Source organism: Acomys russatus, chromosome X (genome assembly GCF_903995435.1).
Source record: "Acomys russatus chromosome X, mAcoRus1.1, whole genome shotgun sequence".
NCBI classification, from domain to species: Eukaryota; Metazoa; Chordata; class Mammalia; order Rodentia; family Muridae; genus Acomys; species Acomys russatus.
Window position 1 is genome coordinate 79,065,485 of NC_067169.1, and position 24,184 is coordinate 79,089,668.

The 24,184-nt window shown below is 41.7% G+C and overlaps 1 protein-coding gene across 1 annotated transcript; it reads left to right on the forward strand.

Moving 5' to 3' along the window:
* The first annotated feature begins 3,615 nt into the window (after positions 1 to 3,615).
* Fam199x (family with sequence similarity 199, X-linked) lies at positions 3,616 to 22,299 on the forward strand. Its single transcript, XM_051141613.1, has 6 exons — positions 3,616 to 4,023; positions 13,535 to 13,754; positions 18,254 to 18,403; positions 18,754 to 18,915; positions 20,504 to 20,770; positions 21,576 to 22,299. Exons 1-6 carry the CDS (start codon positions 3,827 to 3,829, stop codon positions 21,744 to 21,746), a joined length of 1,167 nt encoding a protein of 388 aa, XP_050997570.1. The 5' UTR covers positions 3,616 to 3,826; the 3' UTR covers positions 21,747 to 22,299.
* Positions 22,300 to 24,184: the final 1,885 nt, after the last annotated feature.

The following is a 24,184-nucleotide window of genomic DNA, read 5'->3' on the forward strand; positions in this document are numbered from 1 at the left end:
TGATTTAAACCATCTTCTGTGGTATGTTGAATAACAGCTCTCTCAAAAGATAGATATATCTACTTTAAAAAAAGATTTATTTATTACTTATACAGTGTTCTGCCTGCATGTACACCTGCCCACCAGAAGAGGGCACCAGATCTCATTACAGATGGTTGTGAGCCACCATGTAGTTGCTGGGATTTGAACTCAGGACCATTGGAAGGGGCAGCCAGTACTCTTAACCTTTGAGCCATCTCTCCAGCCCCATGTCTACTTCTTAATATGTGGAACTTGTGACTATTACTGTAGGTGGCAAAATAATAGATTTATTAAGAGTTTTGATGGGGAGGGCTGGAAAGATGGCTCAGAGGTTAACTTCCAAAGGTCCTGAGTTCAATTCCCAGGTACCACATGGTGGCTCACAACCATCTATAATGAAATCAGGTGCCCTCTTCTGGTATGCAGGCATACATTCGAGCAGAATACTGTATAAATAATAAATAAATCTTTTAAAAAAATTTGATTGGAGCACACAGGACTGAATTGTATGACTATGCCTGAAGCCTAGTTACAGTGTGGTCACAGATGTGAGGCAGAGGGAGATCTGACACACACGCACAAAGGAAAATGTTGTTAAGACGAAGATGCAGTGTAAAGATGAAGTCATGGGTGCTGGAAGGTATGTGCTGCCACCAGAAACTGAAAGAGACAAGGACCCATTTCTCCTCCTAGCAAGTCTAGAGTAAGTATGGCCTTCCCAGACCTCAGACTTTCAGCCTACAGAACAGCATGAAAATAAATTGTTGTTGTCTTAAGTTACCATTTTCATTTCAGAAATCTAAGCACTAAAGAATTCCTTTGCACTAGAAGGCCATGAAATTGAAAAGCCCTTGGTTTAGAATAGTTACTTCAGGAGAGAGAGAGAAGAGAGAGGAGAGAGAGAGAGAGAGAGAGAGAGAGAGAGAGAGAGAGAGAGAGAGAGAGAGAGAGAGAGAGAGAGAGAGAGAGAGAGAGAGAGAGAGAACACGTGCTTTGATCTCCGGAGAGTACACCTTACATTGGACAGATTGGATAATTACCTCGTAGGTACTTCGGCAGACTTCAGACTGGACATGGAGCCTAGTCCTTTGCTTTGAGCAGCATTCTTAGCTATAACTTCTATCACAGCCCTTACAGAAATGTGTTTATTTTACAGTTCTAGGTGTGTGATTTCCCATTACATCCACTGTTCTATCTAATGCTCCAATAAACTGTCATACAGCAAGAAGTACAACGAAATCTGGCGTACGGATTTGCACAATACACAAGACCCCAAGGTCCCAAGAACCATAGATGAGAAGTTGATGCATCATTGCAACACTTTGAATAATAGTGAAGATGTACAATGATTGCACCATGTTGTTTTAGTTTATATACAGGCCCTTACAGTGCAGCCCAGGCTGGGCTTAAACTTTTGGCAATCCCCCTGCCTCAGACTCTTGAGTGCAGTGATTGCCATCATCAGTCACCATGCCTGGCTTTTACCCTGACTTATTAATAGTTCCTTTAGTTTAGACAAAATCTACAGTCCGCAGGCGGGACCGAGAAGAAAATCTGCCTTGCTGCTGCACACTCGGCTTCTTCTACAAATTCAATATGAAGGTAAATTTACAAACTAAGTATGGGATTCTTTGAAAAGTTAATATGGCTCATGATATTTGCAGAAATAAAACTTCCCTGGGAAATGTAAACAGTTATTGGCCAGAGTATGCTCTTGGGCTCCAGAATGCTGCATAAGGGGGTCATGTGAGGACTCGACAGTCCCAACATTTCCTCCCCCCAAATACTGCTCACCTTCTTCTGTGTACTCTATGGCTTATTCAGCCTCACCGATCCCACACAGCCCTCTGCAGATTGGTACATTGGGGACTATGAGGCAAAACACCATCATGTGAACCGACTTTAAGTCACTTGGCCCCGTTAGATCTTAAGGAATGATAGTTTTGAAAGTCACATTCTCAGTGCAATACATTTTTTTTTTTTTTTTTTGCAATCTAAATAAAACATCCACGTCCAGCAGGTATGTGAATACCTCCATCCAGTACATAGCTGGCTGGCTATCTACATCTCTGGAATTCACTCAGGGCTGAGGGTAGAACTCTGTGGTTGAACAGTTGTGAGGCATGCTCAGGGCCCTAGTTTCAATTCCCATCATATAGTGTTTTAAAACACATGGGTTTTGTTGTTGGTGGTGGTTTGGGGTTGTATGGGTTTTGTTTGTTTGTTTGTTTTGTTTTGATTGGTTTTTGGAGACTGGGTTTCTCTGTGTAGCCTTGGCTGTCTTGGACTTGCTTTGTAGACCAGGCTGTCCTCAAACTCACAATGATCTGCCTGCCTTTGACTCCTTGAGTACTGGGATTACAGCCATGAGCCATGGCCCCTGGAGAAACAAAGGTATTTTAAATATGCAGATTTTTATTACTCTTCAAACAAAGTAGCATAACTTTTCATAGCATTTATACACCCTAGAGATGATTTAAAGTATTTTGGAAAATGTGTGTAGATTATAGCAAATACTATATAATTGTATATAATGAATTTGAGTTTCCATTAATTTTCCTTTGTTTAGGGATCCTGCAGTCAGGATTAATTAGAATTATTCCAGGGACAACCAAGGGTGTATATACACATTTTAAAAAGGGTTTAAATAAGTTGAATATTAAGACAAAAAACATGCCTCCAAGATTTGAAATCGCTTGTCTAGGACACAGATAATTTGAGGTGCTAGGAGAAAAGCACCACGTGATACCTAGTAAGTTGTTTTAAATCGAACGAGTTAAGCTCCATAGTATCAACGGAAGCAAGGTTGCAGGACATAACAGCAGGAGTAGTGCATAAGCCTCCTTTAGGAGATAGAGAAGGCTTCACTAAGAAGATAGTGCTTGAGCTGGGGATTTAAGGATTAGCAGAGGAGACTGGCAGGATGTTCCAAAGAGAGTACACAACGGAAAGGCCAGAGCACAAAAGAACGTTACTGTCCAGCAGCTCTGAGTAGCCTAGCGGCTGTCATCAGTGATTTTGGAGGGAGGTGATTTAAAAGTGAGGCAGGGTGATTTTATTCCCTCGCTCTAAGGCCCATTTCCCTCACAGTTCTTTGCTTTGACCGGGCACACACACTGCAGGAGCTCACTACAAGCAGAATCCAGACAGGGTGGTCCCGTGAGCTAGTTCGTATTCAAGGGCACCTGGGACTCATTTTTTTTTTCACATACTCCCTTAGTGCGACCTTGCCTAAGTCCCTAGTCCTAAGGGCTACAGTTGTTATTTAGCCATGGCTCCATTCTTGAGTGCGAATGGGAAGAGCAAGGAGGAGGTTGGTTGAGACGTGGGCCCTTCAAGCATCCCGGAATCCCGGACTAGGTAGGGCAGGGGCAGGTCGCCGTGGGCTTCAGCCACAGACATTCAGTTCCTCCTCCACTCCGGCAGGGGGCAAGGGCAGCGGCTTGGGGCGGCCCTGTCGCTGGCGGCGGCCGCGGGGCGGACCAAAGCCGCAGCGGGCGGCGAGCGCAGTGGGCGGGGCGGCCGAGCCGGGCAGCAGCGCCGCAGTGACTCTTTGGGCCCGGCAGCGGCGGCGGCGGAGGCGGTGGTGGTGGCGGCTTCGGAGGTTTAGGGGAAGCGGAGTGGGTGGCCGGTGGGCCGCAGCGGTCTCCCAACAACCTTTGTGTAGAGCCGTTCACTCCTCGGGCGGCTGCGGTGGGCACACCCGGGGGCGTCGGCCACCGCGGACAGGTTAGCGTGGGGGAGGGGACGAGCACCGAAGTAGCCCTTCTCCAGCCAGTGAGTCCAAGCCAGCCCATCTCCCACCATGTCCGACGAGACGTCGGCCACCACTTCCTACGAGAAGTTTCTAACCCCAGAGGAACCCTTTCCGCTCCTAGGAGCACCTCGCGGGGTAGGCACCTGCCCCAGCGAGGAACCCGGGTGCTTGGACATCAGCGACTTTGGCTGCCAGCTCTCTTCCTGCCATCGCACGGATCCGCTCCACCGGTTTCACACCAACAGGTAAGGATCTCTTCCCAGAGCAGGGGCGGACTTCCCGCAGCACCGCGGGCGGCCTGAGGACGCAAGGTCGCCCTCCTGGGGGACTCCTACTGGTCCCTCGTGTGCCGGGTTGAGCTGCGGGCTACCCCCTCCCCCATCTTCCTTTGACCAAATCCTCTTCCCAGCTCCTTGTTTTCGCCCCCTGCCCTCTGGTTTTTCTTAAGACTGGCTTCCCTGCGCTTTTTTTTCCTCCCCTTTTCCTCTTTGGACTCTAGTAATTCCTCCGAGATCTCCTTTACCTCCTTCGTGACCCCCTCCCCGATCTGTACGCCAGAATCCTAAACCCGAACTGTTGAATTTTAGATTCCTCTGTAAAAGTTTAACCCCTTTCATTTCCGGTCTCCTATTGAGTGGATTTGAGAGCCCAGAATCGATCTGTGGATCTTATGAAAGCACTTTTAAGGCTCGAATCTCCCCTTTCTCAACTTTTAGCCTCATCCTAAACCAGATTGTACCGGAGCATTAAAAAATTAGTCTTTTTTCCCGGTTGTTGCTTTGAGACCGGGATCTGCCATAGCTTAGTCTATCAGCAAAACTGGTTATGCAGTGAAAATGACCTTGAACTACTGATCTGGCCTCTGCCTCCCAAGTGCTGGGATTACAGACATTTGTGATGTCCAACTAAGCTTACTGTGTTTTAATCAGTTCAAATTTATAATTTTTTTTCCAGCACTGAGCTGAAACCAGAACGTCATGCATGCTGAACATTCTACTAACCGAGTTCTACCCTTACCTTAGAAACTAGTAATTTTTCTCCCTTCTTTATGAACATCTTGCCTTACTTCTATAGCCTATCCCACAAGTAAACTCTGGAAGATTCCTTCCTATAACCTACCACCTGGTTTGCATCCCCGATGAGGGAAGTACAGCAAGTTTAAGGTGGGCTGATTTATATAAATAATTACTTTAGAGGGTTCATCTAAGTTTTTGTTTTGTTTTGTTTTATGAGACAGGGTCTCTCTGTGTAGCAGCCCTGGCTGTCCTGGACTCACTTTATAGACCAGGCTGGCCTCGAACTCAGAGCGATCAGCCTGCCTCTGCCTCCTTGAGTGCTAGGATTAAAGGCCTGCATTGCCAGCATCACCACCACCACCACCACCATCACCACCCTCCCCGCCCTCCATTCCAGCCCACACCCACCCTGCTGTCATCTCATTTATTTTTTTTATTGGAAGGCAGTGTTCTGGAGAATTCTCTCATGCAAACATTTAGGTGTTATACCTAATGTGGCCTGTTTGAAAGGAGTTTTCTTTTTTTTTTTCTTTTTTTCTTCGACACAGGGTTTCTCTGTGTAGCCTTGGCTGTCCTGGACTCACTTTGTAGACCAGGCTGGCCTCGAACTCACAGAGGTCCACCTGCCTCCGCCTACCGTGTGCTGGGATTAAAGGTGTGCTCCACCACGCCCGGCTGAAACAGGTTTTCAATAGAGCCTCAACTTATAAAAAAATTTATTCACGTTACATCCCTGTTGCAGCCCCCTCCCTCCTCTCCTCCTGGCCCCATCTTCCCACCCTCTTTCTCCTTTTTCCCCTCCCCTTCTCGGAAAAGGGGAGCACCCCTACACACACACACACACACACACACACACACACACACACACACACACACACACACCCACCCACCCACCCACACACACACACACACCCACCCACCCCTGGCATCTTCTTCCCCCGAGGCACGACAAGGCAGCCCAGCTAGGGGAAAGTGATCCAACAGCAGGCAACAGAGTCCATGCTGGAGACAGTGCTCTAATTGCTAGGGGACCCTCATGAAGACCTGCTGCCTATGTGTAGGGAGCCTAGATCCAGTTCATGTAGCCTCAACTTTTTAAAATGATTTATTTTATTTTAAATTAAATTCTGTGTATGTCAGGCGTGGTTAAATGTGTGTGAGTACAGGTATCTATGGAGGCCAGAGACAGACTCCCTGGACCCGGAGTTCTAGGTGGTTGTGAACAGCCTGTGTGTGGATGCTGGGAACAGAAATTGGGTCTGCTGCAAGGCAGTATATGCTCTTAACCATGGAGCCATATTTCATATTTCCAGCCCTTAAATAAACACACACACATACACCCAGGACTAGTAGAGTATGGATGAGGGATGAGGAAAGGGACAAGTCTATGGGTAATAGAAATAAAGAATCCAATTCTGGTTTCTGCTTGTCGTTTGCTATGTGAGTTTGGTCATACACTTCCGTAGTGTGCATATAGTTCCCGCCTATCCTTACATCAGTCTTTCTGTACTGTGTAGCCCGTGCATTTACAAAGGTAAGTTTGCAGTTTCTGGAAACAAAATGTTATAGCTAAATAATCATTCAGAATATGAGCACAACACATTTTTAAATGAGTTGACAGTGAGTTTGTTACAAAAATTCGAAGTTTTCATGGCAAACTGAAAAGACTGAAGCCGAGAGACAAAGTGTGAAGTTCATAACTCCTAGTTAGATATAAAGGCCTTGCAGACTTAGACTACTCCTTTTGGAGCTACTGATACAACTTGTATTAGAACTAAAGGACCTGATGTTATCCAGGCCAAAGTAGGAGGATCACTTGAGCCAAGGAGTTGGAGAATGGTCTAAGTTTCTAGACTCCATCTCATTTACCTGTTCCTGTGAGTATATTTTGTGATGTAATTGGGTTTGTCTAGAATTTTGGAAAAGTAGAATACATTTTAATAAGTCAAAAATGACTAGACTTGTAAACCGAATGTCATTGTTAAGTATCTATGTGTATTAAAGACATTTTCTTTTGGGGAGTTTTTTTCCATTGTAAATACAAGTTTTGGTTACCTATCTTTCTTGTTTCCTTCCTACTATTGGTAAATCTTAGAACTAAAATATGAGATAAAAGAGGAACATACAGACTGCCAGATAAGTTGTTCCCTTCATCTTTCAGGAGAATATATCAACCTAAACCATTGTGAAAAGTGTATGGGTGAGGACTTCAACTTACCTTTTCGCACCTTTCCGGCAGGGCGTAAAATGAGCTATTGAATGATATGTTTTTTGCAGAACTAGAGATTGATCCAGAGCCTCGTGAGTGGCAGGCACGCGCTCTACTACTGTTGTATATCCCTTGTCCTGGTTTTTATTTTGACCTTACAGGATCTTGCTGAGTTAACCCAGGTTAGCTGTGAAGCTGTACTCCCCCTTTCTACACCCCCTGAGAAGTTGGGATTACAAATGTGGACCACCGAGCCCCAGACCCAGATCAGCTGTGAGATTTGATAACCACACATTCCGTCGCCAGTTACTACAACAATCTCCTTATCTATTTTGTATCTTCTTTTTCTAGTTTCATGGCAGGGGATAAAGATATTTAGAGAATGCACTTTACATTCCCAGCTACAATTCTCTGCCTTTTGTACCACTTACAGTTTTCCTATGTAGGCATGGAGCTGGAGGTTCTTCAGGCTTGTGCATCCAAGAACTTTAACCTTGGGACCACCTTGATAGCCTCATGGGTTGTTTTTTTTGTTGTTGTTGTTTTGATTTTGGTTTTTTGTTGTTTTGTTTTGTTTTTAATGCTAACAGGTCTGGAACTCACTATGAAGACCAAACTGGCCTGGGATGTCTGTTGACCCTCCTAATTCCTAATTCCTAATTCTGCTTCCTGAATGTTGGGATTTCCAGGCCTGCATTACCCATACCTGGCTTTAAAAAAAATTTTTTTTTGTCTTCTCAAGACAGGGTTTCTCTGTGCAGCCCTGGCTGTCCTGGACTTACTCTGTAGACCAGGATGACCTTGAACTCACAGCAGTCTACCTGTCTCTGCCTCCTGAGTGCTGGAATTAAAGGTGTGCACCACTGCCACTCTTTTCCTAATTTTAACCCTGTTTTCTAATTTTGCTTTTGACACAGTGTACTGTAGCCCAAGCTGGCCTGGAACCCACTGTGTAGCTTAGGCTCCTCTTGAATTTGCTTTGTAGCCCAGGCTGAGCTGGAATTCATCTACTGCTCGTTCCTGCTGCAGCTTGCTGAGTACCCGAATCACAGGCATGAGCAAAAGCACCTAGTTTAATTTTACCATTTAAATAACTACTTATGAAAATAACCAAGTCCTTAGGCCATATATTCTCTGGAGCAGCCTTGGGAAGAAGTGCTACTGGCTTTACTCTTTTTTTTTTTAACTAAGATTTGAACAGCAAGCTTAATTGTTAAAGTCAACCACCATAATAATGTTGGGACTTTGGTCAACTTTTAAGGAAAGTCTCCTTTGAGAGTAATGTTATGGCTGTAGTTAGAATTTTGATGTCTGGCAGCCTCCGTGGACTAAAATGTAAGGGCTCCAGCTGGAGAGATGGCTCTGCAGTTAAGAGCACTGGTTGCTCTCCCAGAGGACCAGTGTTCCATCCCCAGCACTCACTTGGCAGCCCACGGTCAGCTGTAACTTCATTTCCAAAGGGTCCAGTGACTTCTGCTGGCATCTGTGGGCACCAGGCATGCATGTGCCTGGCTCATATCTAGTTAGATTGGCAAGTGTGACAGGCTTTTTGTGAAGAATGTCACGATTGCTCAGGGAGACAAACATGTTTCTATAAGATTTTTTACAAGCTAAAAGGCAATTCTAATCAATCAATCACACAAACAAACAAAAAACAATCACGGCTTCCCCCAGCACTGAAGATAGTATTTGGCACCTACATGTTACTAACAGTATTGTTGAATAGGTAAATGAACAAGGGCAGGGAGTGGTATGGAGTCACATGGAATTTGTAAATGAGAAAAAAGAGTTTAGTTTGCTCAGTCTATTGCTGCACCCAGCATAGAACTTCTGATTGTTTAAGGCTTTTATTGCAAGACCTGGCAATGTGGTTAATTCTGCTGGGTTGTTTATTAGCTGTGTGTGTGTGTGTGTGTGTGTGTGTGTGTGTGTGTGTGTGTACACTTCTTCATGTATGTGTGTACACAAGGATTGTTGTCAAGTGTCTTTCTCAGTCAGTCCTCACCTTATTTTTAAAATTATTATTATTTTTTAAAAATTATTTTTAAATGTTTCATTTCTTTCGTGTGTATGTGTGTGTGTATGTATGTTTTGTCGGCATGCATGTCTGTGCTCCACATACATGTAGTGCTTGTGGTGTTCAGAAGAGGGTTTCAGAACCCCCTGGAACTGGAATTACAGATAGTTGTGAGCTGCTATGTGGGTCCTAGGAACTGAACCCTGAACTTTTGTAAGAGCAGCCACTGAGCCATCTTCCTAGCCCCTAATTTCTTTTTATATTTTTATTTTTTGAGACAGGATCTCTCATTGAGCCTAGAGCTCACTGCTTTGGCTAGACCAGCTGGCCAGCAAGACAGGGTTCCCCTCTCTCCATCTTGCCATCACTGGGATTACATGCTCACTGTGCCATCCCAGGCTTCCTTACATGGGTGCTAGGGCTAAAACTCAGGCACTCATGTTGGCATCCTAGGAACCTTACCAACGGAGCGGTTTCCCCAGCCTTCTTATCATCATCATCGTTATGAGGATATTGCCCACCTAGTAGTTATATAAGACTAAATAGTATTAGATAATGTTCTAGGGTCTGGGGACATATCTTCGTCAGTAAAGTACTGGCTGAGTTCAATCCTCAGAACTCGGAACTTGGTGAAGCAGCATGCGTTTGGAGTCACAGTGCTGGGAAGAGGGACACGGACAGCTAGATCCCTGGGACTCAGTGGCCAGTTAACCTAGCCTACTTGGTGAGTCCCAGCAAAGCGGAAGGTACCGGAGAAATTATGCGAGATGTCCTCTGGTGTAAACACAGATATGTGCATATATGACTCCAAACAAAACGACAAGATGAAAGTGTTCTAGAATTCTTACGTGAATTTTATATTTATGAAAGTGCATTGATGTCTGCTCTTTTATTTATGGAGCTAAATCAGGTTAGTGTTTGTTTCAGGCCTTTAGAATGTTTACCTTCAGCTCAAAGGAAAATATAACATGCAGTTTTTATTGCCTACATTTTGTAAGTCATGAACTGTTATACTTAAGGTTAGCCATACAAAACAGATGAGGAATTATTCAAGATTACATAATTCAAGAAAAGCTGGATTTAATGAGGGATGCGGAACTACCTAATAATAGACTTTTCTACAGGAAATCTTTATTCCAGGAGCTTATTAGTATTGCAAATACTAATTATTTTAAGGATTAGTTTCCCATGCTACTGTCAAAGCACCTGAGGTTATATCTGATCTCAATGACCAATGATACAAAACTAGTGGAAATTTACAAAAGAAAAAAGATTCTTTAACCCCCACAAAACCTTTCCTGTAACATATACTAGTGACAAAATATTAGATAGCCATGAATGTCTGAAACACTCACAAAAGCACAATGAAACACTAGCACAGATAATAGAAAAATAGCTGGTACATATTTTTTCTTTGTTTTTATGAAGCAGAACCTTAACATGTATTCCTCTCTGGCCTGGAAATTGCTATGTAAACCAGGCTAGGCATGAACCCACAGAGATCCACCTGCATCTGCCTCCTGAGTGCTGGGTTTAGAGGCGTGCACTACCATGCCTGGCCAGATACATTTTTAGTTGTGTTGTTTTTGTTTTTTGTTTTTTTGAGACAGGGTTTCTCTGAGTAGCCTTGGCTGTCCTAGACTCACTTTGTAGACCAGGCTGGCCTTAAACTCACAGAGATCCTCCTGCCTCTGCCTCCCGAGTGCTGGGATTAAAGGCGTGCGCCCCACTGCCCGGCACAGATACATATTTTAAAACAAACAAAAGCAGCCAAGCAGTGCTGGCACACACTTTTAATCCCAGCACTTGGAAGGCAGAGGATCTCTATGGGTTCACAGCCAGCCTGGTCTACAGAGCGAGTCCAGGGCAGCCAGGGCTACATAGAGAAATCCTGTCTCAAAAAAGCAAAAGAAAACAAAAGGCTATTTTATTTATTTTTGAAGTTTATTCCTTACTATTGTATGTGTGTGTATGTATGTACGGGCATAGATGCCATGGCCCTCACGGGACACCTTTGTGGGCTTAGTTCTCTCTCCAGCCACCTTTATAGGGGTTTCAGGGATAGAAGTCAGGTCATTGGGCATGCTTTACCCTCTGAGTCATCTTTTTTTTTAAGTATTTATTTATTATTATGTATATAGTGCTCTGCCTGCACATACACCTGCCAGCGAGAAGAGGGCATCAGATCACACTATAGATGGTTGTGAGCCACCATGTGGTTGCTGGGAATTGAACTCAGCATCTCTAGAAGAGCAACCAGTGCTCTTAACCGCTGAGCCATCTCTCCAGTGCCCCTCTAAGCCATCTTACCCAACCCAGAAATCAAGTCAGCTAAATGTACCATGATCCGGTAGTTACCTTTCAGGCAATCCTATCCTATGAGACCTTATCTTTGGCCAAATAATTATAAACAAAAGGGCTAATTTCAGCTAGACCAATGGCACAGGACTGTAATACCAGCTAGTGGCAAAGCTGAGGCAGAGATTGCAAGTTTAAGACCTTCCTGGGCTAGAGCGTGAGTTCTAGTCCAGACTGTGCAACTTAGTGAAATCCATCCTTTAAAAAAAAGTGTAAGAAGATAGCCAGGAGTGTAACTCAGTGATAGAATGTTTTTCTGGCCTCTGTGATTCTCTAGGTTCAATTGCTTGTACTACTGACACACACACACACACACACGGCTCATCTTAGTAGTATAAAAACAGTAGAAGCAGCCTATATATTATTGAGATAATATGGTAAATGAATCATGATGTATTCATTCAACTGACTACTATAAGAGATTAAAGTGCTTTCCTGCAATAAACAGGTTGAACATACTTTATGGAAAAACATAATTTGTGGAAAAATCCCAAGCCCAGAACTTTTTTGAAAACCACCATTACCCTTCATGTGGAAAATTCCATTCTGACTTCATGTGATAGGACACAGTCAAAATACAGGTGCATTAAAAATACTTTATATTCCGCTGGGTGATGGAAGTACATGCCTTTAATCCCAGCACTTGGCAAACATATCTCTTGAGTTCAAAGCCAGCTTGGTATACAGAGTGCATTCCAGGACAGCCAGGGCTACACTGAGAAACACTTATGAAAAGCCAAAAACAAACAAACAAACAAAAAATACTGTATATAGCTTGACAGGTAGAGGCACTTAGCACCAGCTAAGTCTGACAACTTGAGTTCTGACCCAGGGACCCATATGGTGGAAGCAGAGAACTAACTGCTGCAAATTGTACTGTGACTTACACACACATGCACGCACGCACATACAGGCATGATAATAAATTTATAGTGTATAGGATTATCTCCAAGTTAATACGTATAGGGTTCATGTTAAAAATAAAATTAGCTTGTTTATTTTTATGTGTGTGGATGTTTTGCATTCGTGTCTGTCCTTGACCATGGGTGTGCCTGATGCCTGCAAAGGCCAAGAGAAAGTGCTGGACTCTCTGGAAGGGGTTCCAGGTGGTGATGAATGGCTATGACCATTGGCAGTTGAAACTGCCCCTCTGGAAGAGCAGCCCCATGTAACTTGGTTTTATATTTAGACTTGGGTTTCCTCTCCAATACACCTTGATATATATATATATATACACACACACACACATACAGAGAGAGGGGGAGGGGGAGAGATTACTGAAATTCAAAACCATTTGAAATGTTAAAACACTTCCAGTCCCAAACATATCAGCTAAGATATATTTATCTTTTTCTTAAACTATTTACTAGATACTGAGTGGTAAGTGAAAGCAGGATACGAAAATATATGCACACATGGGAAAAAGTACCAATAAGCTATGTAGTAGGTATTGCTGGGTAGTGGATTTTAATATGGTCATCTTCTTCATTCCTTTCTTGGTCTAACATTCTTTTTTATAGTGGGCCTATTTAACAATGATAAAGGTTACTTAAAGGACCAGAGAAATGGCTCAGTGGTTTAGAGAACTTGCTGCTCTTCCAGAGTAAGTTCAGTTCTCAGCACACAGGTTTCACTCTAACTCCAAGTGTCTGATGCCCTCCCTCTTCTGTCCATTTCCCCCCCCCCCAGCCCCCCCAGCACCTGCACACACAAGACATACACAGACAGAAAGAGAGAGGGGGGAGGGAGGGAGGGAATGAATGAGAATAAAGAATTATGTAAATTAAAAGGCACCTTCCCCTTTTCTAAAAATTGAGGGAGGGATGTTAATTAATTACAAAAATTAAGAGGCACATCTGTCCATTTTGTCTTTCTTTTATCTGGCCTGAAATGTCTTACCTCATCCTTTAGTAATAGTAATAGCTGCCATATATTAAGTGTTTTCTGTATTCCTTAAGTTTTCCAACATGGGTTGTCATGTAATCTTCACACTAACTGCCATCTCTCCAGCCCTTAGTATATTTCTTTAAAAGGTAACCACACTCCCTTCATACCCAAAAGACGTTTGTCTCCAATATCTGAAGTGGGTTGTGTTAGTGTCTTCATATTGTGTGGGCTCTCTGAGTCCTCATGTGATTTCTCCTGTGGTTTTGAAGGTGGAACCTCACTTCTTGTGGTACGAGTGTGGCGAGCTCAGAGTGTAGCGAAGAGCTGTTCTCATCAGTTTCTGTTGGTGATCAAGATGATTGCTACTCTCTGCTAGATGATCAAGACTTCACTTCTTTTGACTTATTCCCCGAAGGAAGTGTCTGCAGTGATGTCTCCTCTTCTATCAGCACGTACTGGGATTGGTCAGATAGCGAATTTGAGTGGCAGGTAAGGTTTTCCTCTCCACTCTTATTAACATCACTATTATGTAAATAAAAGTGGGTTTTGAGTGGCAGGTAAGATTCCCCCCCCCCCATTAACGTCATTATTATATTAGTAAAGGTGTAAATTCTTCTGTTAAAGTTTTTTTTCAAAACAGGGTTGCTCTGTGTAGCCTTGGCTGTCCTGGACTCGCTTTGTAGACCAGGCTGGCCTCGAACCCACAGAGATCCATCTGACTCTTCCAATCCCTGAGTGCTGGGATTAAAGGCATGCACCACCTCGCCCAGCTCAACAAAGGATTTTTCATTTAGATAAAATCTTGTACATGTGTTTTTCTTTTTTGTGTTTATAATGTTGTATTTTTTAAAAATTGCTTTACATAAGATCATGAAAATTACCTGTTCCTTCTTAGAGCTTTAGAGATTTAATTCTTATAAGTAGGTCTTTTGATGGATTTTTTTTTATATGGTTCCTGCCTCCCCTCTCAAAGAAAAAGTGAAACTGTGGAAAGCCTATCTTTTTTCTAGTCAGAGGGGAAATTTTTGAATCTTTTCCATTGACTCTAATATTAGTGTTGGTTTTTTTTTTTTAAGTAAATGCCCTGTATGATAGAGAGGAATTTCTCTTCTATTCTCAGTTTATACAGATTCATTCTTGCGAATGTTGATTTCCAGGTTTTTCAATCCAGCATCATTTGCTTTAAAAAAAAGCCTCTTGTATTTCTCATTGAATAGTGTTGGCATACTCTTGCCAAGTTTGGTTTATTGTTTATTTTTGGATTCACAGTTCAGTTCTCTTAATGTCAGGGTCTGTTCTTGTGCTTGTACAACACTGTTTAATTGTGATTTTGTAGCAGGTTTTGAAATTGGGAAGTGTGTGTTCTTCTATGTTATTGTACTTTGTTTTGTTTTGTTTTGTTTTTCAGACAGGGTCTCTATGTTTTCCTGGCTGATCTAGAGCTCACTATGTAGATCAGGCTGGCTTTGAACTAGCTCTACCTCTGCCTCCCAAATGCTGGGATTTAAGACTTTCACCTTCACGCCCAACCAGTGTTGTTGATCTTTAGTAAGATTGTTTGGATTTTGGGGAGGGGGCCTTGTAATTCCATATGCATCAGTTTTTCTTTTTCTACAAAATATGGCAATTCCTGCTACTCTTTTCTTTCATCTGCGCTGTCACCCACATTTAAATAATCCAATAAAGAAAATCTCTCAGCTGGGCAGGTGCACACCTATAGTCTCAGCCCTCAGGGAGGAAGAGACAGGTGGATCTCTGAGTTCGAGGCCAGCCTGGTTATAGAGCGAGTCCAGGGCAGCCAAGACTACACAAGAAACCCTGTCTCGAAAGACTTTTTAAAAAAAAAGGAAGAAAGAATGTCCCTAACAAGAGTGCCTAGTTAAAAAAAAAAAAAAAAAGAGTGCCTAGTGGCTTGCCCTTTTCTTGATTCTTTAGCCAGTCAATTTAAAAAACAAGATTCACAGCCTCTTAGACTGGTTATCAGAGTGATATGGGTCTCTAAGCAAGAATTTAGTGTGGTGGCACATGTATTTAATCCTGACACTTGGGATGCAAAGGTAAGTGGATATCTGGGAGTTCAAGATAAGCTTGCTCTATATGTTAAGTATAAACTTATAGTATAAACTATAAACATATACGTAGTGAAACCCTGTCTCCAAAAGAGCAAGCAAGCAAATAAATAAATAAGCAGATGTAATTGAGTAAGCACTTTCATAAGTTACAGCCCATCTAATACCAGGGAAATTATATAATCATAAAGATGTTATGTAGATCATGAAAGATTTTATATGTCAAATGAGAAAATATTATAAAATGTTCCCTAAAGAAGGAGTGTTTCCTAACCTACGTATTTAATAATTAAAGGGTTGGAAGCAAAGGAAATTATCAGCAAAACAAAATGATTCAGCACCACTGCAAGTGCTAAGATGCTACCTCATCCTAAGATCAAGATCTTGCCTTTTAGCATAGCAATTATTTTTTGCAGAGATCCACTTGTAAGAGCAACAAGGACTTATAGTTGCTGAGCCATCTCTCCAGTCAGATTTTCCACTTATATTGGAGTATAGGTATTCTGTTCCCAGGGATATTTTTAAAGATTTATTTATTATTATGTGTACTGTGCTCTGCCTGCATGTACAGCTGCAGGCCAGAAGAGGGCATCAGATCACATTATCGATGGCAGTGAATCACCATGTGGTTGCTGGTCAGGACCTCTGGAAGAGCAGACAGTGCTCTTGACCTCTGAGCCATCTCTCCAGTCTCTTCCTCATCCTTGTGAGAGCTCTAATTAAATGATATAAATCTAAGTAAACGATACAAGATGATGATTACAAATTATTGTTAGGATTAATGGCAAAATCATTGATGTAGTTAGAGGTTAAAAGTCTTATTAACTCTGTTGGGGTTAAAAGCGACATCTATTTAAACTTTTGAACAAGTGTTCTGGTGTTATTATAGTTAACACCAACAATTCACACATTCCTTGCAAAGTTCTATTTGGGTAGTCATCCTTTGAGGAGCCATTTCTATGGTTGAGCAGGAAAGCTTAGACACTGCAAAGAGTAAACAGTTCTGGTATCACTTTAAAGCTAGAGATGCAATCAAAAACTACATGTCAGCTGTTAGAGAAATGAGGTTGCTCACAGAAGCCTGCTGCATCTTGCAGAACATGTGACAGAGCTTTGATTCAATTCTCTCCATGTGCCACAGTTACTGATTATGGCATAAATATACTGAATATAGTCTATGAAAAATAGAAGATAGGACTCATTAAGCATTTTTATTCTGAAATAGTGTATCAATTATAAAGTGGGAAAATGCTGGCCTGATAAAATAAAAGGAGCCCATAAAATTGATTGTGCTGTACCACTGCTACTCTAGTCCCATATGGTCAGTTGACTACTTGAACTTTTCACCTGAATGACCTTATTATTCCATTATCTGACGCTGAGTCCCTGATCAGTGATGCTGCTAACAATTTCAGCGTTTCCATGGAAAAAGTACATAAGCCTTTGTGACACATCTTATAGCATAGTGAATAATGACGGTTGTCTGTTCAGAGTATATTTGCACACCCCGCATCTCCCTGCTGTCCATATCCAGATGGCATCCTTTTTCCTATTGCCTACTGCACTCAAGGCCAGATTGCCTGGCATATTTCAGAACACTGTATTTGTGTCCTATTTTGGATCTGGTCACTAGTTATATGAGTCTCTTTGGATACCATTGTTTGTGAGAATAAGTGTGTTAAGCTAGAAGAATTGTTAACACTTGAAGACTTTTAAGTATATCATCCTTGGATGACTTATATATATGATCATGAAATATTCCCTGATGGTCTTGAAATTGGACTCCTTGTTAACCTATCAAATAGCTCCCTTTTTTCTTTTCTGTTTCTGTTTTGTTTTGTTTTGTTTGAGACAGGATTTCCCTCAGTAGCCCTGGCTGTCCTGGACTCACTTTGTAGACCAGGCTGGCCTCAAACTCACAGAGATCTGCTGCCCTTGCCTGGGTGCTGGGATTACAGGTGTGTGCCACCACGCCCAGCTGCTCTTTTTTTTCTTAAGGAAAGGCTTATATATAGTTTGAGGATACAGTCCATCGTGGTAAGTCCAAGAAGCAGAACCTCAAGGCAGCTTACCACATTGCATCAGTAGTAAGAAAGCAGCAACCAATGAAGGTTCCTAAACAATTTGTAAATCTCTTTTTCTTAAAACTTTTAAGTCTATCCATTTTTTCCTGTTTATATGTATCTGAGTGTATGTAAACCCATAACAAAAGTTTCATGTCTGGTTCCAATCTTTCTTCATTCTGTTTTGTTTCATCGAGTTATTGTCACTTAGAAAATGGTTTATGTCTATTCCTACATGCCACAGGAGTGCTTCTTGTTCTTCTGTTGTTCAAATACCACTGTCTTTCCTTCCTTTTTTCTTTCTTTCTTAAAAGTATCTACTATGCTGGGTGTGGTGGCGCACGCCTTTAATCCCAGCACTCGGGAGGCAGAGGCAGGCGGGTCGCTGTGAGTTCGAGGCCAGCCTGGTCTACAAAGCGAGTCCAGGACAGCCAAGGCTACACAGACCGACCCTGTCTTGAAAAATCAAAAGCAAAAACAAAAACAACAAAAAAAGAGAATATCCTGATATTGATGCTTCCGTATAATGTAGGTATGGTTCAGTATTAATCTCACCTAAGAGATCGTCTGATTATATATTTATTTTCCCTTAGTCTTGTATTAAGTAAATTTTATCTTATTTTTGACACATGCTCTTGTATAGGTGAGGGTGACCTGAGGCTGGCTGGCTGTTTAGCTTTGGCTATCCTCAGACTACTTACTGATTGTCCCTCTCTACTCCCTGAGTATTACAGGCATGCGTACCAACTGTACCTGAATAAAGTAACTTTTAATCGATGTAGAAAATGTGTTACCATCTTTAAAATGCAGTTTTCAATTTTCACTTTTCCTTAACCCCTGCACTCCTTTTATAAAGTTACCAGGCAGTGACATTGCCAGTGGAAGTGATGTACTTTCTGACGTCATACCTAGTATTCCAAGTTCGCCTTGTCTGCTCTCTAAAAAGAAAAACAAGCACCGGAATCTAGATGAACTTGCTTGGAGTGCGATGACAAATGATGAGCAGGTAAATATGTTGACATTCTTGGGTGTTGAAATTCTTAATTAAAAGTGTATGCAGAAAAAAAACCTTATGTGTAAAGAGGCTGTGAAGCTCCTGTATAGCCACTGAATTGTGTGAATTGCTTAATAAGTCTGAAATTGAGTTTCAGCGTTTTTCCCCTAGAAAACAAGTGAAATTATGACATCTTAGGATGATCCTAAGGACCAGTTAACTTTTGTATTCAGACAGTAATTGGTTCTTCATTGGAACCTTGGAGAAAATCATTTTCCCAATGTCTAAAACATGTTATAGTTCACAAAGCAAAGGCCAGGTTTTAATATTGACATTGTTCATTGTCATTTTTCTTCCCATAGGTGGAATATATTGAGTATCTGAGCCGTAAAGTCAGTACTGAGATGGGCCTTCGGGAGCAACTTGATATTATTAAAATCATCGATCCCTCTGCTCAAATCTCCCCTACTGACAGTGAGTTCATTATTGAACTTAATTGTCTCACAGATGAAAAACTGAAGCAGGTATGTAAAGTGCATATAGATTGGTAATGCACTGAGGATGCCACCGTCTTATATAATGTAGGCTTCTGTAATCTTTACTTATTTATTTATTATTTTGTATACAGTGCTCTGGCTGCATGTACACCCACTGGCCAGGAGAGGGCACCAGATCTCATGATAGATGGCTGTGAGCCACCATGTGCTTGCTGGGAATTGAACTCAGAACCTCTGGAAGAGCAGTCAGTGTTCTTAACCTCTGAGCCATGTCTCCAGCCCCAGCTTGTGTAATCTTATGTATACTCATATGCTGTCAGGGCCAGAATCACCACTGTGAAATGTAAAATTAGAAAAAAAAAAAGATGCTGGGGTAAGAATTGTAGCTCAGTGCCAGAGCAGAGCATGCATAGAGCCCCAAATTCAGTCCCCAGTACTGCAAAAGAAAAAAAATGACAGTAATATTTGAGAGCATATGGTTTTAAGAAGTTGTGTGTGTCTCATGAAGCAATACTTTCTGGTCAGTGAAGTTTTTAATTATATATGTCTTGAAATTTATTTCACCACTTAAAGGATGGCTTAGACTAAGGTCCAGATTTATCTAACTCAGTTTAAAACAGATGAATTGTCAGACTCAAAGCAGTAGTTAAAGCCTGGAGGGGGTGGCACAGGCCTGTAATCCTAGCCCATGGGAGGCAGAGCAAGGAAGAGCAGAAGCTCAGGGTTATCCTTGACTAGTTAGAGGCTTCACGGCCAGCCTGGAATACATGAGATCCCGCAGACAACCTCCAGGCCCTACTTCACAAGAGCTGCGTTGTGGAATAACTGGGCCTGTGCAGATGTTTTGAAATATACCTTTCCCATCTCTTCCAAATAACATTTTTGCTGCCCCTTTTCTCTGGCACATGACTTAGCAAAAAGGATTTCATTCTCTGCTTTTGGTGGCTTGTGTTTAGCATTGGTGCCATTTTATTTCTCCCAGCAGGAGTATTTTCCCACATTTCAGCTAGTTTCTCTAGTATGGTAAGTTGATGTGTTGCACTGAATGAAAATCAGGTACCATTGTGCCCCTCACTGAAATTAAGGGGGAAGTGTACACCAGTCAGTGACAGCATCGTTAATTTAGTTACATCTTTTGTGGGAACCTTTTAAAATGTATAACCACGTCTGTTTTATTCTGTGTTTTCATTTCAGTGTTCTTGATTTGCTAAGTAACATTTTACTTTTTAAAATCTAGGTCCGTGTGTTTGCTAGAGTTCGGAACCCTGCCAATATTTCGATTTCCTTTCCTGTCTTCCCTTCTTCGCTTCCCTTCCTTCATGCTGTTCCTCCCCTGCCCATCTCTTGAGTATTGTTTTGAAACGGTCTCAATCTATATCCCAAGCTGGCCTTGAATGTAATATTAAGCTCAGACTGGGCAGACTTGATGCACCTGAGTTGCTATCTATTTTTATATGTAGATATTTCCTAGGACCTTCTGTTCCACCTCTTTTACACATCTGAAGCACTTTGGGCATCTTTCAGATTAAACACACTGTGGTTGTTTTTCTCCAGCATCTTGAGGGTAAAATATCATGGTGCAGTACTTAACCAGTGCTTGCCTGTGTGTCCCAAGGTCAGAAACTATATCAAGGAACATAGCCCTCGCCAGCGGCCTGCAAGGGAGGCCTGGAAGAGAAGCAACTTTAGCTGTGCAAGCACCAGTGGAGTGAGCGGTGCCAGTGCCAGTGCCAGCAGCAGCAGTGCCAGCATGGTCAGTTCTGCAAGCAGCAGTGGGTCCAGTGTTGGAAACTCTGCTTCAAACTCCAGTGCCAACATGAGCCGAGCACACAGTGACAGCAACCTGTCTGCAAGTGCAGCAGAGCGGATTCGGGATTCAAAAGTAAAATGTCTAATCAATACAAAACTCTACCTTTCAATATTAACAGTAGTATTCCTTCATTTACATCGCTTGGCGACTAAGAATTGTCCCACTGTCTAGATGCCTGCAGGTTTTGGGTTTGACTGAGTAAGCAGAATGCTCTGCTATTGAGCAAAGCACTCAAAGATGAGTGCTTTCACATACTCTTAACCCACAACCATGGGTACTTTCAATCTTCTCTGGTTTTTTTATGTTCATTTTCAGTAAGAAAAATGTGAAAATAGTAGCTAATAATTCTCAAGATTGCAACTCACTACTGAGCGAATCTCACTATGTTGCTCCTAAAAAATTGGTGTGTGTGTGTGTGTGTGTGTGTGTGTGTGTGTGTGTGTGTGTGTTTTTCAGTGTTTTCTTGATGTTTCAAATTTAACTGTTCCTTGACTAACTACATATAATAACGCTTTCTGTTATTTTGTTCTATTGTTTCATAGTTGAAGCTTATTGTTGGGCACTTGTAAAAGAAAGTTGAAGTGTACATGGATGGTTATGCGGCTTAGCATGGGAGTATGTGTGGTTCCTTGCAATTGGACAAAACATCCCATTTAAAGATGGAAAAGGAATCTCTTTGGGCACTCAGTGGTGATCAGAAGCTGTGCAATGATTCCTTCCCTATTCTATTTTGTTTCGTGGCTTACTTACTGGTGTAGGAACCACTCTGCAGAGAAACTTGAACAATGTAGAAAATAGAGGATTAGAGCCACAAACCCCTGGGCTGCATATAGCAATGTCTAAACTTTACTGACGTTATCCTTCTTAACTTTGACAGAAGCGATCCAAGCAGCGAAAGTTACAGCAGAAGGCCTTCCGCAAGAGGCAGCTGAAGGAGCAGAGGCAGGCCCGGAAGGAGCGGCTCAGTGGGCTCTTCCTTAATGAAGAGGTGCTCTCCTTAAAAGTGACTGAGGAAGATCATGAAGCAGATGTGGATGTTTTGATGTAATCGGGTGAATTGGTCGGCATTCTTTCGAAGCGTTATTCTCGCCTCATTAGTTTACATGCATCTTGACCAAAATTTTGGTTACGGTTGTGCTGATAATTTAGGCCAGTGGTTCTCCGAGGGTAGCCCCAGTACCAGCAGCTTTCAGCATCACCTGAAAGACATTAGAGTTAGATCTGGAACCCCATTCCAGACCCATAGGCAGTGTGGATTTAGAGCAGCACTGTATTGTAACCAATGCCAGGTTATTCTCTCTTAAGGACCACTGGTAAACATTTTAGCTACTATCACTTTCTGGGGCGAAGTGGGCTTTTCAAAGTTAGGGGATTTCAAAGTCCTGGTGACAAGTAGTGTATTTTGTCAGTATATGTGTGGGGTCCATAATTCAGTTTCCTTCTTAATGATTAGATTTCTGTAGTTTACCTTTTCTAGAGGGCCGTAGTAGAATTCTTAGTTCCTAGGGGCAAATCTTTTTTGAGGTGAGGGTGCACATAAGGTATGCATTGCTGTTTACAATAGTGCCTTCCTTAGGTTTAGTCCCAGCTTCACTAACCGTTAAGGCTTCCAATTAGGTATATTTTTGTTGTCCTCTACTTTATGTCAAGCGAGAAGCATTTCCACAAGTGATAACTACTGAGAAAATAATGCTACATTAGTGAAATTTTAGGCTTAATGCTGTGTTGATTAATTTTCAAGTGGAGAATTCACCTAGGCAATGATAATAATGAAGTTTTCCCAGTGTATCTTTAAATTTTAGGCTGTCAGATAATCTTCAAACTAGAACATTTATCTGTTTCTGTCCATTTTTTTTTTAATGCAGCACATCTCCAATTTTATATGTTTGGCATGCAAACAGGTAAATGTTCCAAATTAACTGACAGGCCATTTAGAATTCTACCAGACTTCAGAAACTGCTATGAATGAATATACGAAGCAGTGTGGTATAGAAGACACCATTGATGGTTCCTAATAGGACTTTCAGTCTAAAGGTGGTGAAATCCTGGAGTTTCTTTAATCATGTTTTCAAAGAATTCGTTATCGTGAACTTAGAAATAGTCTGATTCCTTTTCTTTGTCCACATGTCATTGAGCATTCACATGGGCTAGAGAAGGTAGAAACTGAGACTCCTGACAATCGACTTGCTTTCTGACTTTGGTGATCATTTGTATTAGAGCATTTAGAAGGCAAACTGATTGTGTGATCCACCTTTTGAAAAGACTACAAAGCTCAGAGGTGAGTGGGTTTTCAACAGTATTTAACTTTAGTTGTTCAAAAAGATTAACAACTTAAATTCCTAATTTCCACCTGATATAAAGGCTTGAATTTTACTAAATTAAAAGTGAAGATTTAACCCTGGTCTGTTGGCACACACCTTTAATCCTAGCATTCAGTGGTCTGAGTTAGGGATTATAAGTTCATAGCCAACCTGGGGTACATAGTGCTACTAAAATTCTGTATGCAGTTAAAACTTTTTCAATGTAATTGTATTTCTTTGAAGACTAAAGAATTGATACTGAGGGTAAAAAGGTGTACCTTGCAGCATTGCTGAGGTCTGTGGCTTGGCTGTGGCTTTTGAATGCCTGCTAAGATCAGAAGTTAAAGTGCCACTAAACGAAAAGCATAAGTAGGTGTGCTTTCAGTTCACGTAGTATTTCTGACTTTCCTCCTACCTCCTTTTGGTACTCCAGCCTAGTTTAGAGGCACCAAAGAGATCTTGGGATCAGACTCTAGAATACTTGATGAAAAATGTACTCTGTTTCCCTTCCAAGTACAGAAATAGAAAAAGAAGAGAAGCAAATATATCTAAACTCCCTGCTTCCCTTAGCAGTAGGAAAATTCCACAGAGGAAGTATCTGTGCATTCTTCCTGATCTCTAAGAGGGGCCACTTTGAGGTCCAGGGCATCCAACAACCACTTGCAAACAATTTATTTGTTGATGCTCAGAAAAACAAAATAAACTGGTTCACGATATAGTTTAAGACCAGTTCCTGTAGTCCACCCAAAATCATTTAGTCTCCTTAACTTAGATTTAACTTAAGTCACTATTGAATAAGTTTACCAAAGTGCCATGTGCAGATGTTTAATATCTATAAAGGTTTGAGTATTTATAGAAGTGTGTCGTGAAGTTTTCTGTAAGTCCAGATTTATTCTATGTGTTAGAACTGGAATGTAAAGTTGATTTGGAGGAGACTGAAAATACTACTTTCATTTCAAATATAAAATATGGAACTAGTAGATTTGTTTATGATGAGAGAGAGAGAGAGAGAGAGATATTAAAATCTTTCCCTTTTTCCTTCTCTCCAAAACAGAAACTATCGCAAAAAGGCAAAGTCTCTTCTGTCTTTGTTAATGTGCTGTAGTCTGTTATCTGTTAGGATGTTTCATGTAGATAATTCAGAGAGAATTGTCGAAATAGGTGGTAATTTATTAAATCTGGTATT

Excerpts from the sequence above, each read along its gene's own strand:
- Fam199x (XM_051141613.1), top strand. The coding sequence starts at position 3,827 with ATGTCCGACGAGACGTCGGCCACCACTTCCTACGAGAAGTTTCTAACC. Across the intron at positions 4,024-13,534 it reads CACCGGTTTCACACCAACAG|GTGGAACCTCACTTCTTGTG; the intron begins GTAAGGATCTCT and ends GTGGTTTTGAAG. Across the intron at positions 20,771-21,575 it reads AGCGGATTCGGGATTCAAAA|AAGCGATCCAAGCAGCGAAA; the intron begins GTAAAATGTCTA and ends TAACTTTGACAG.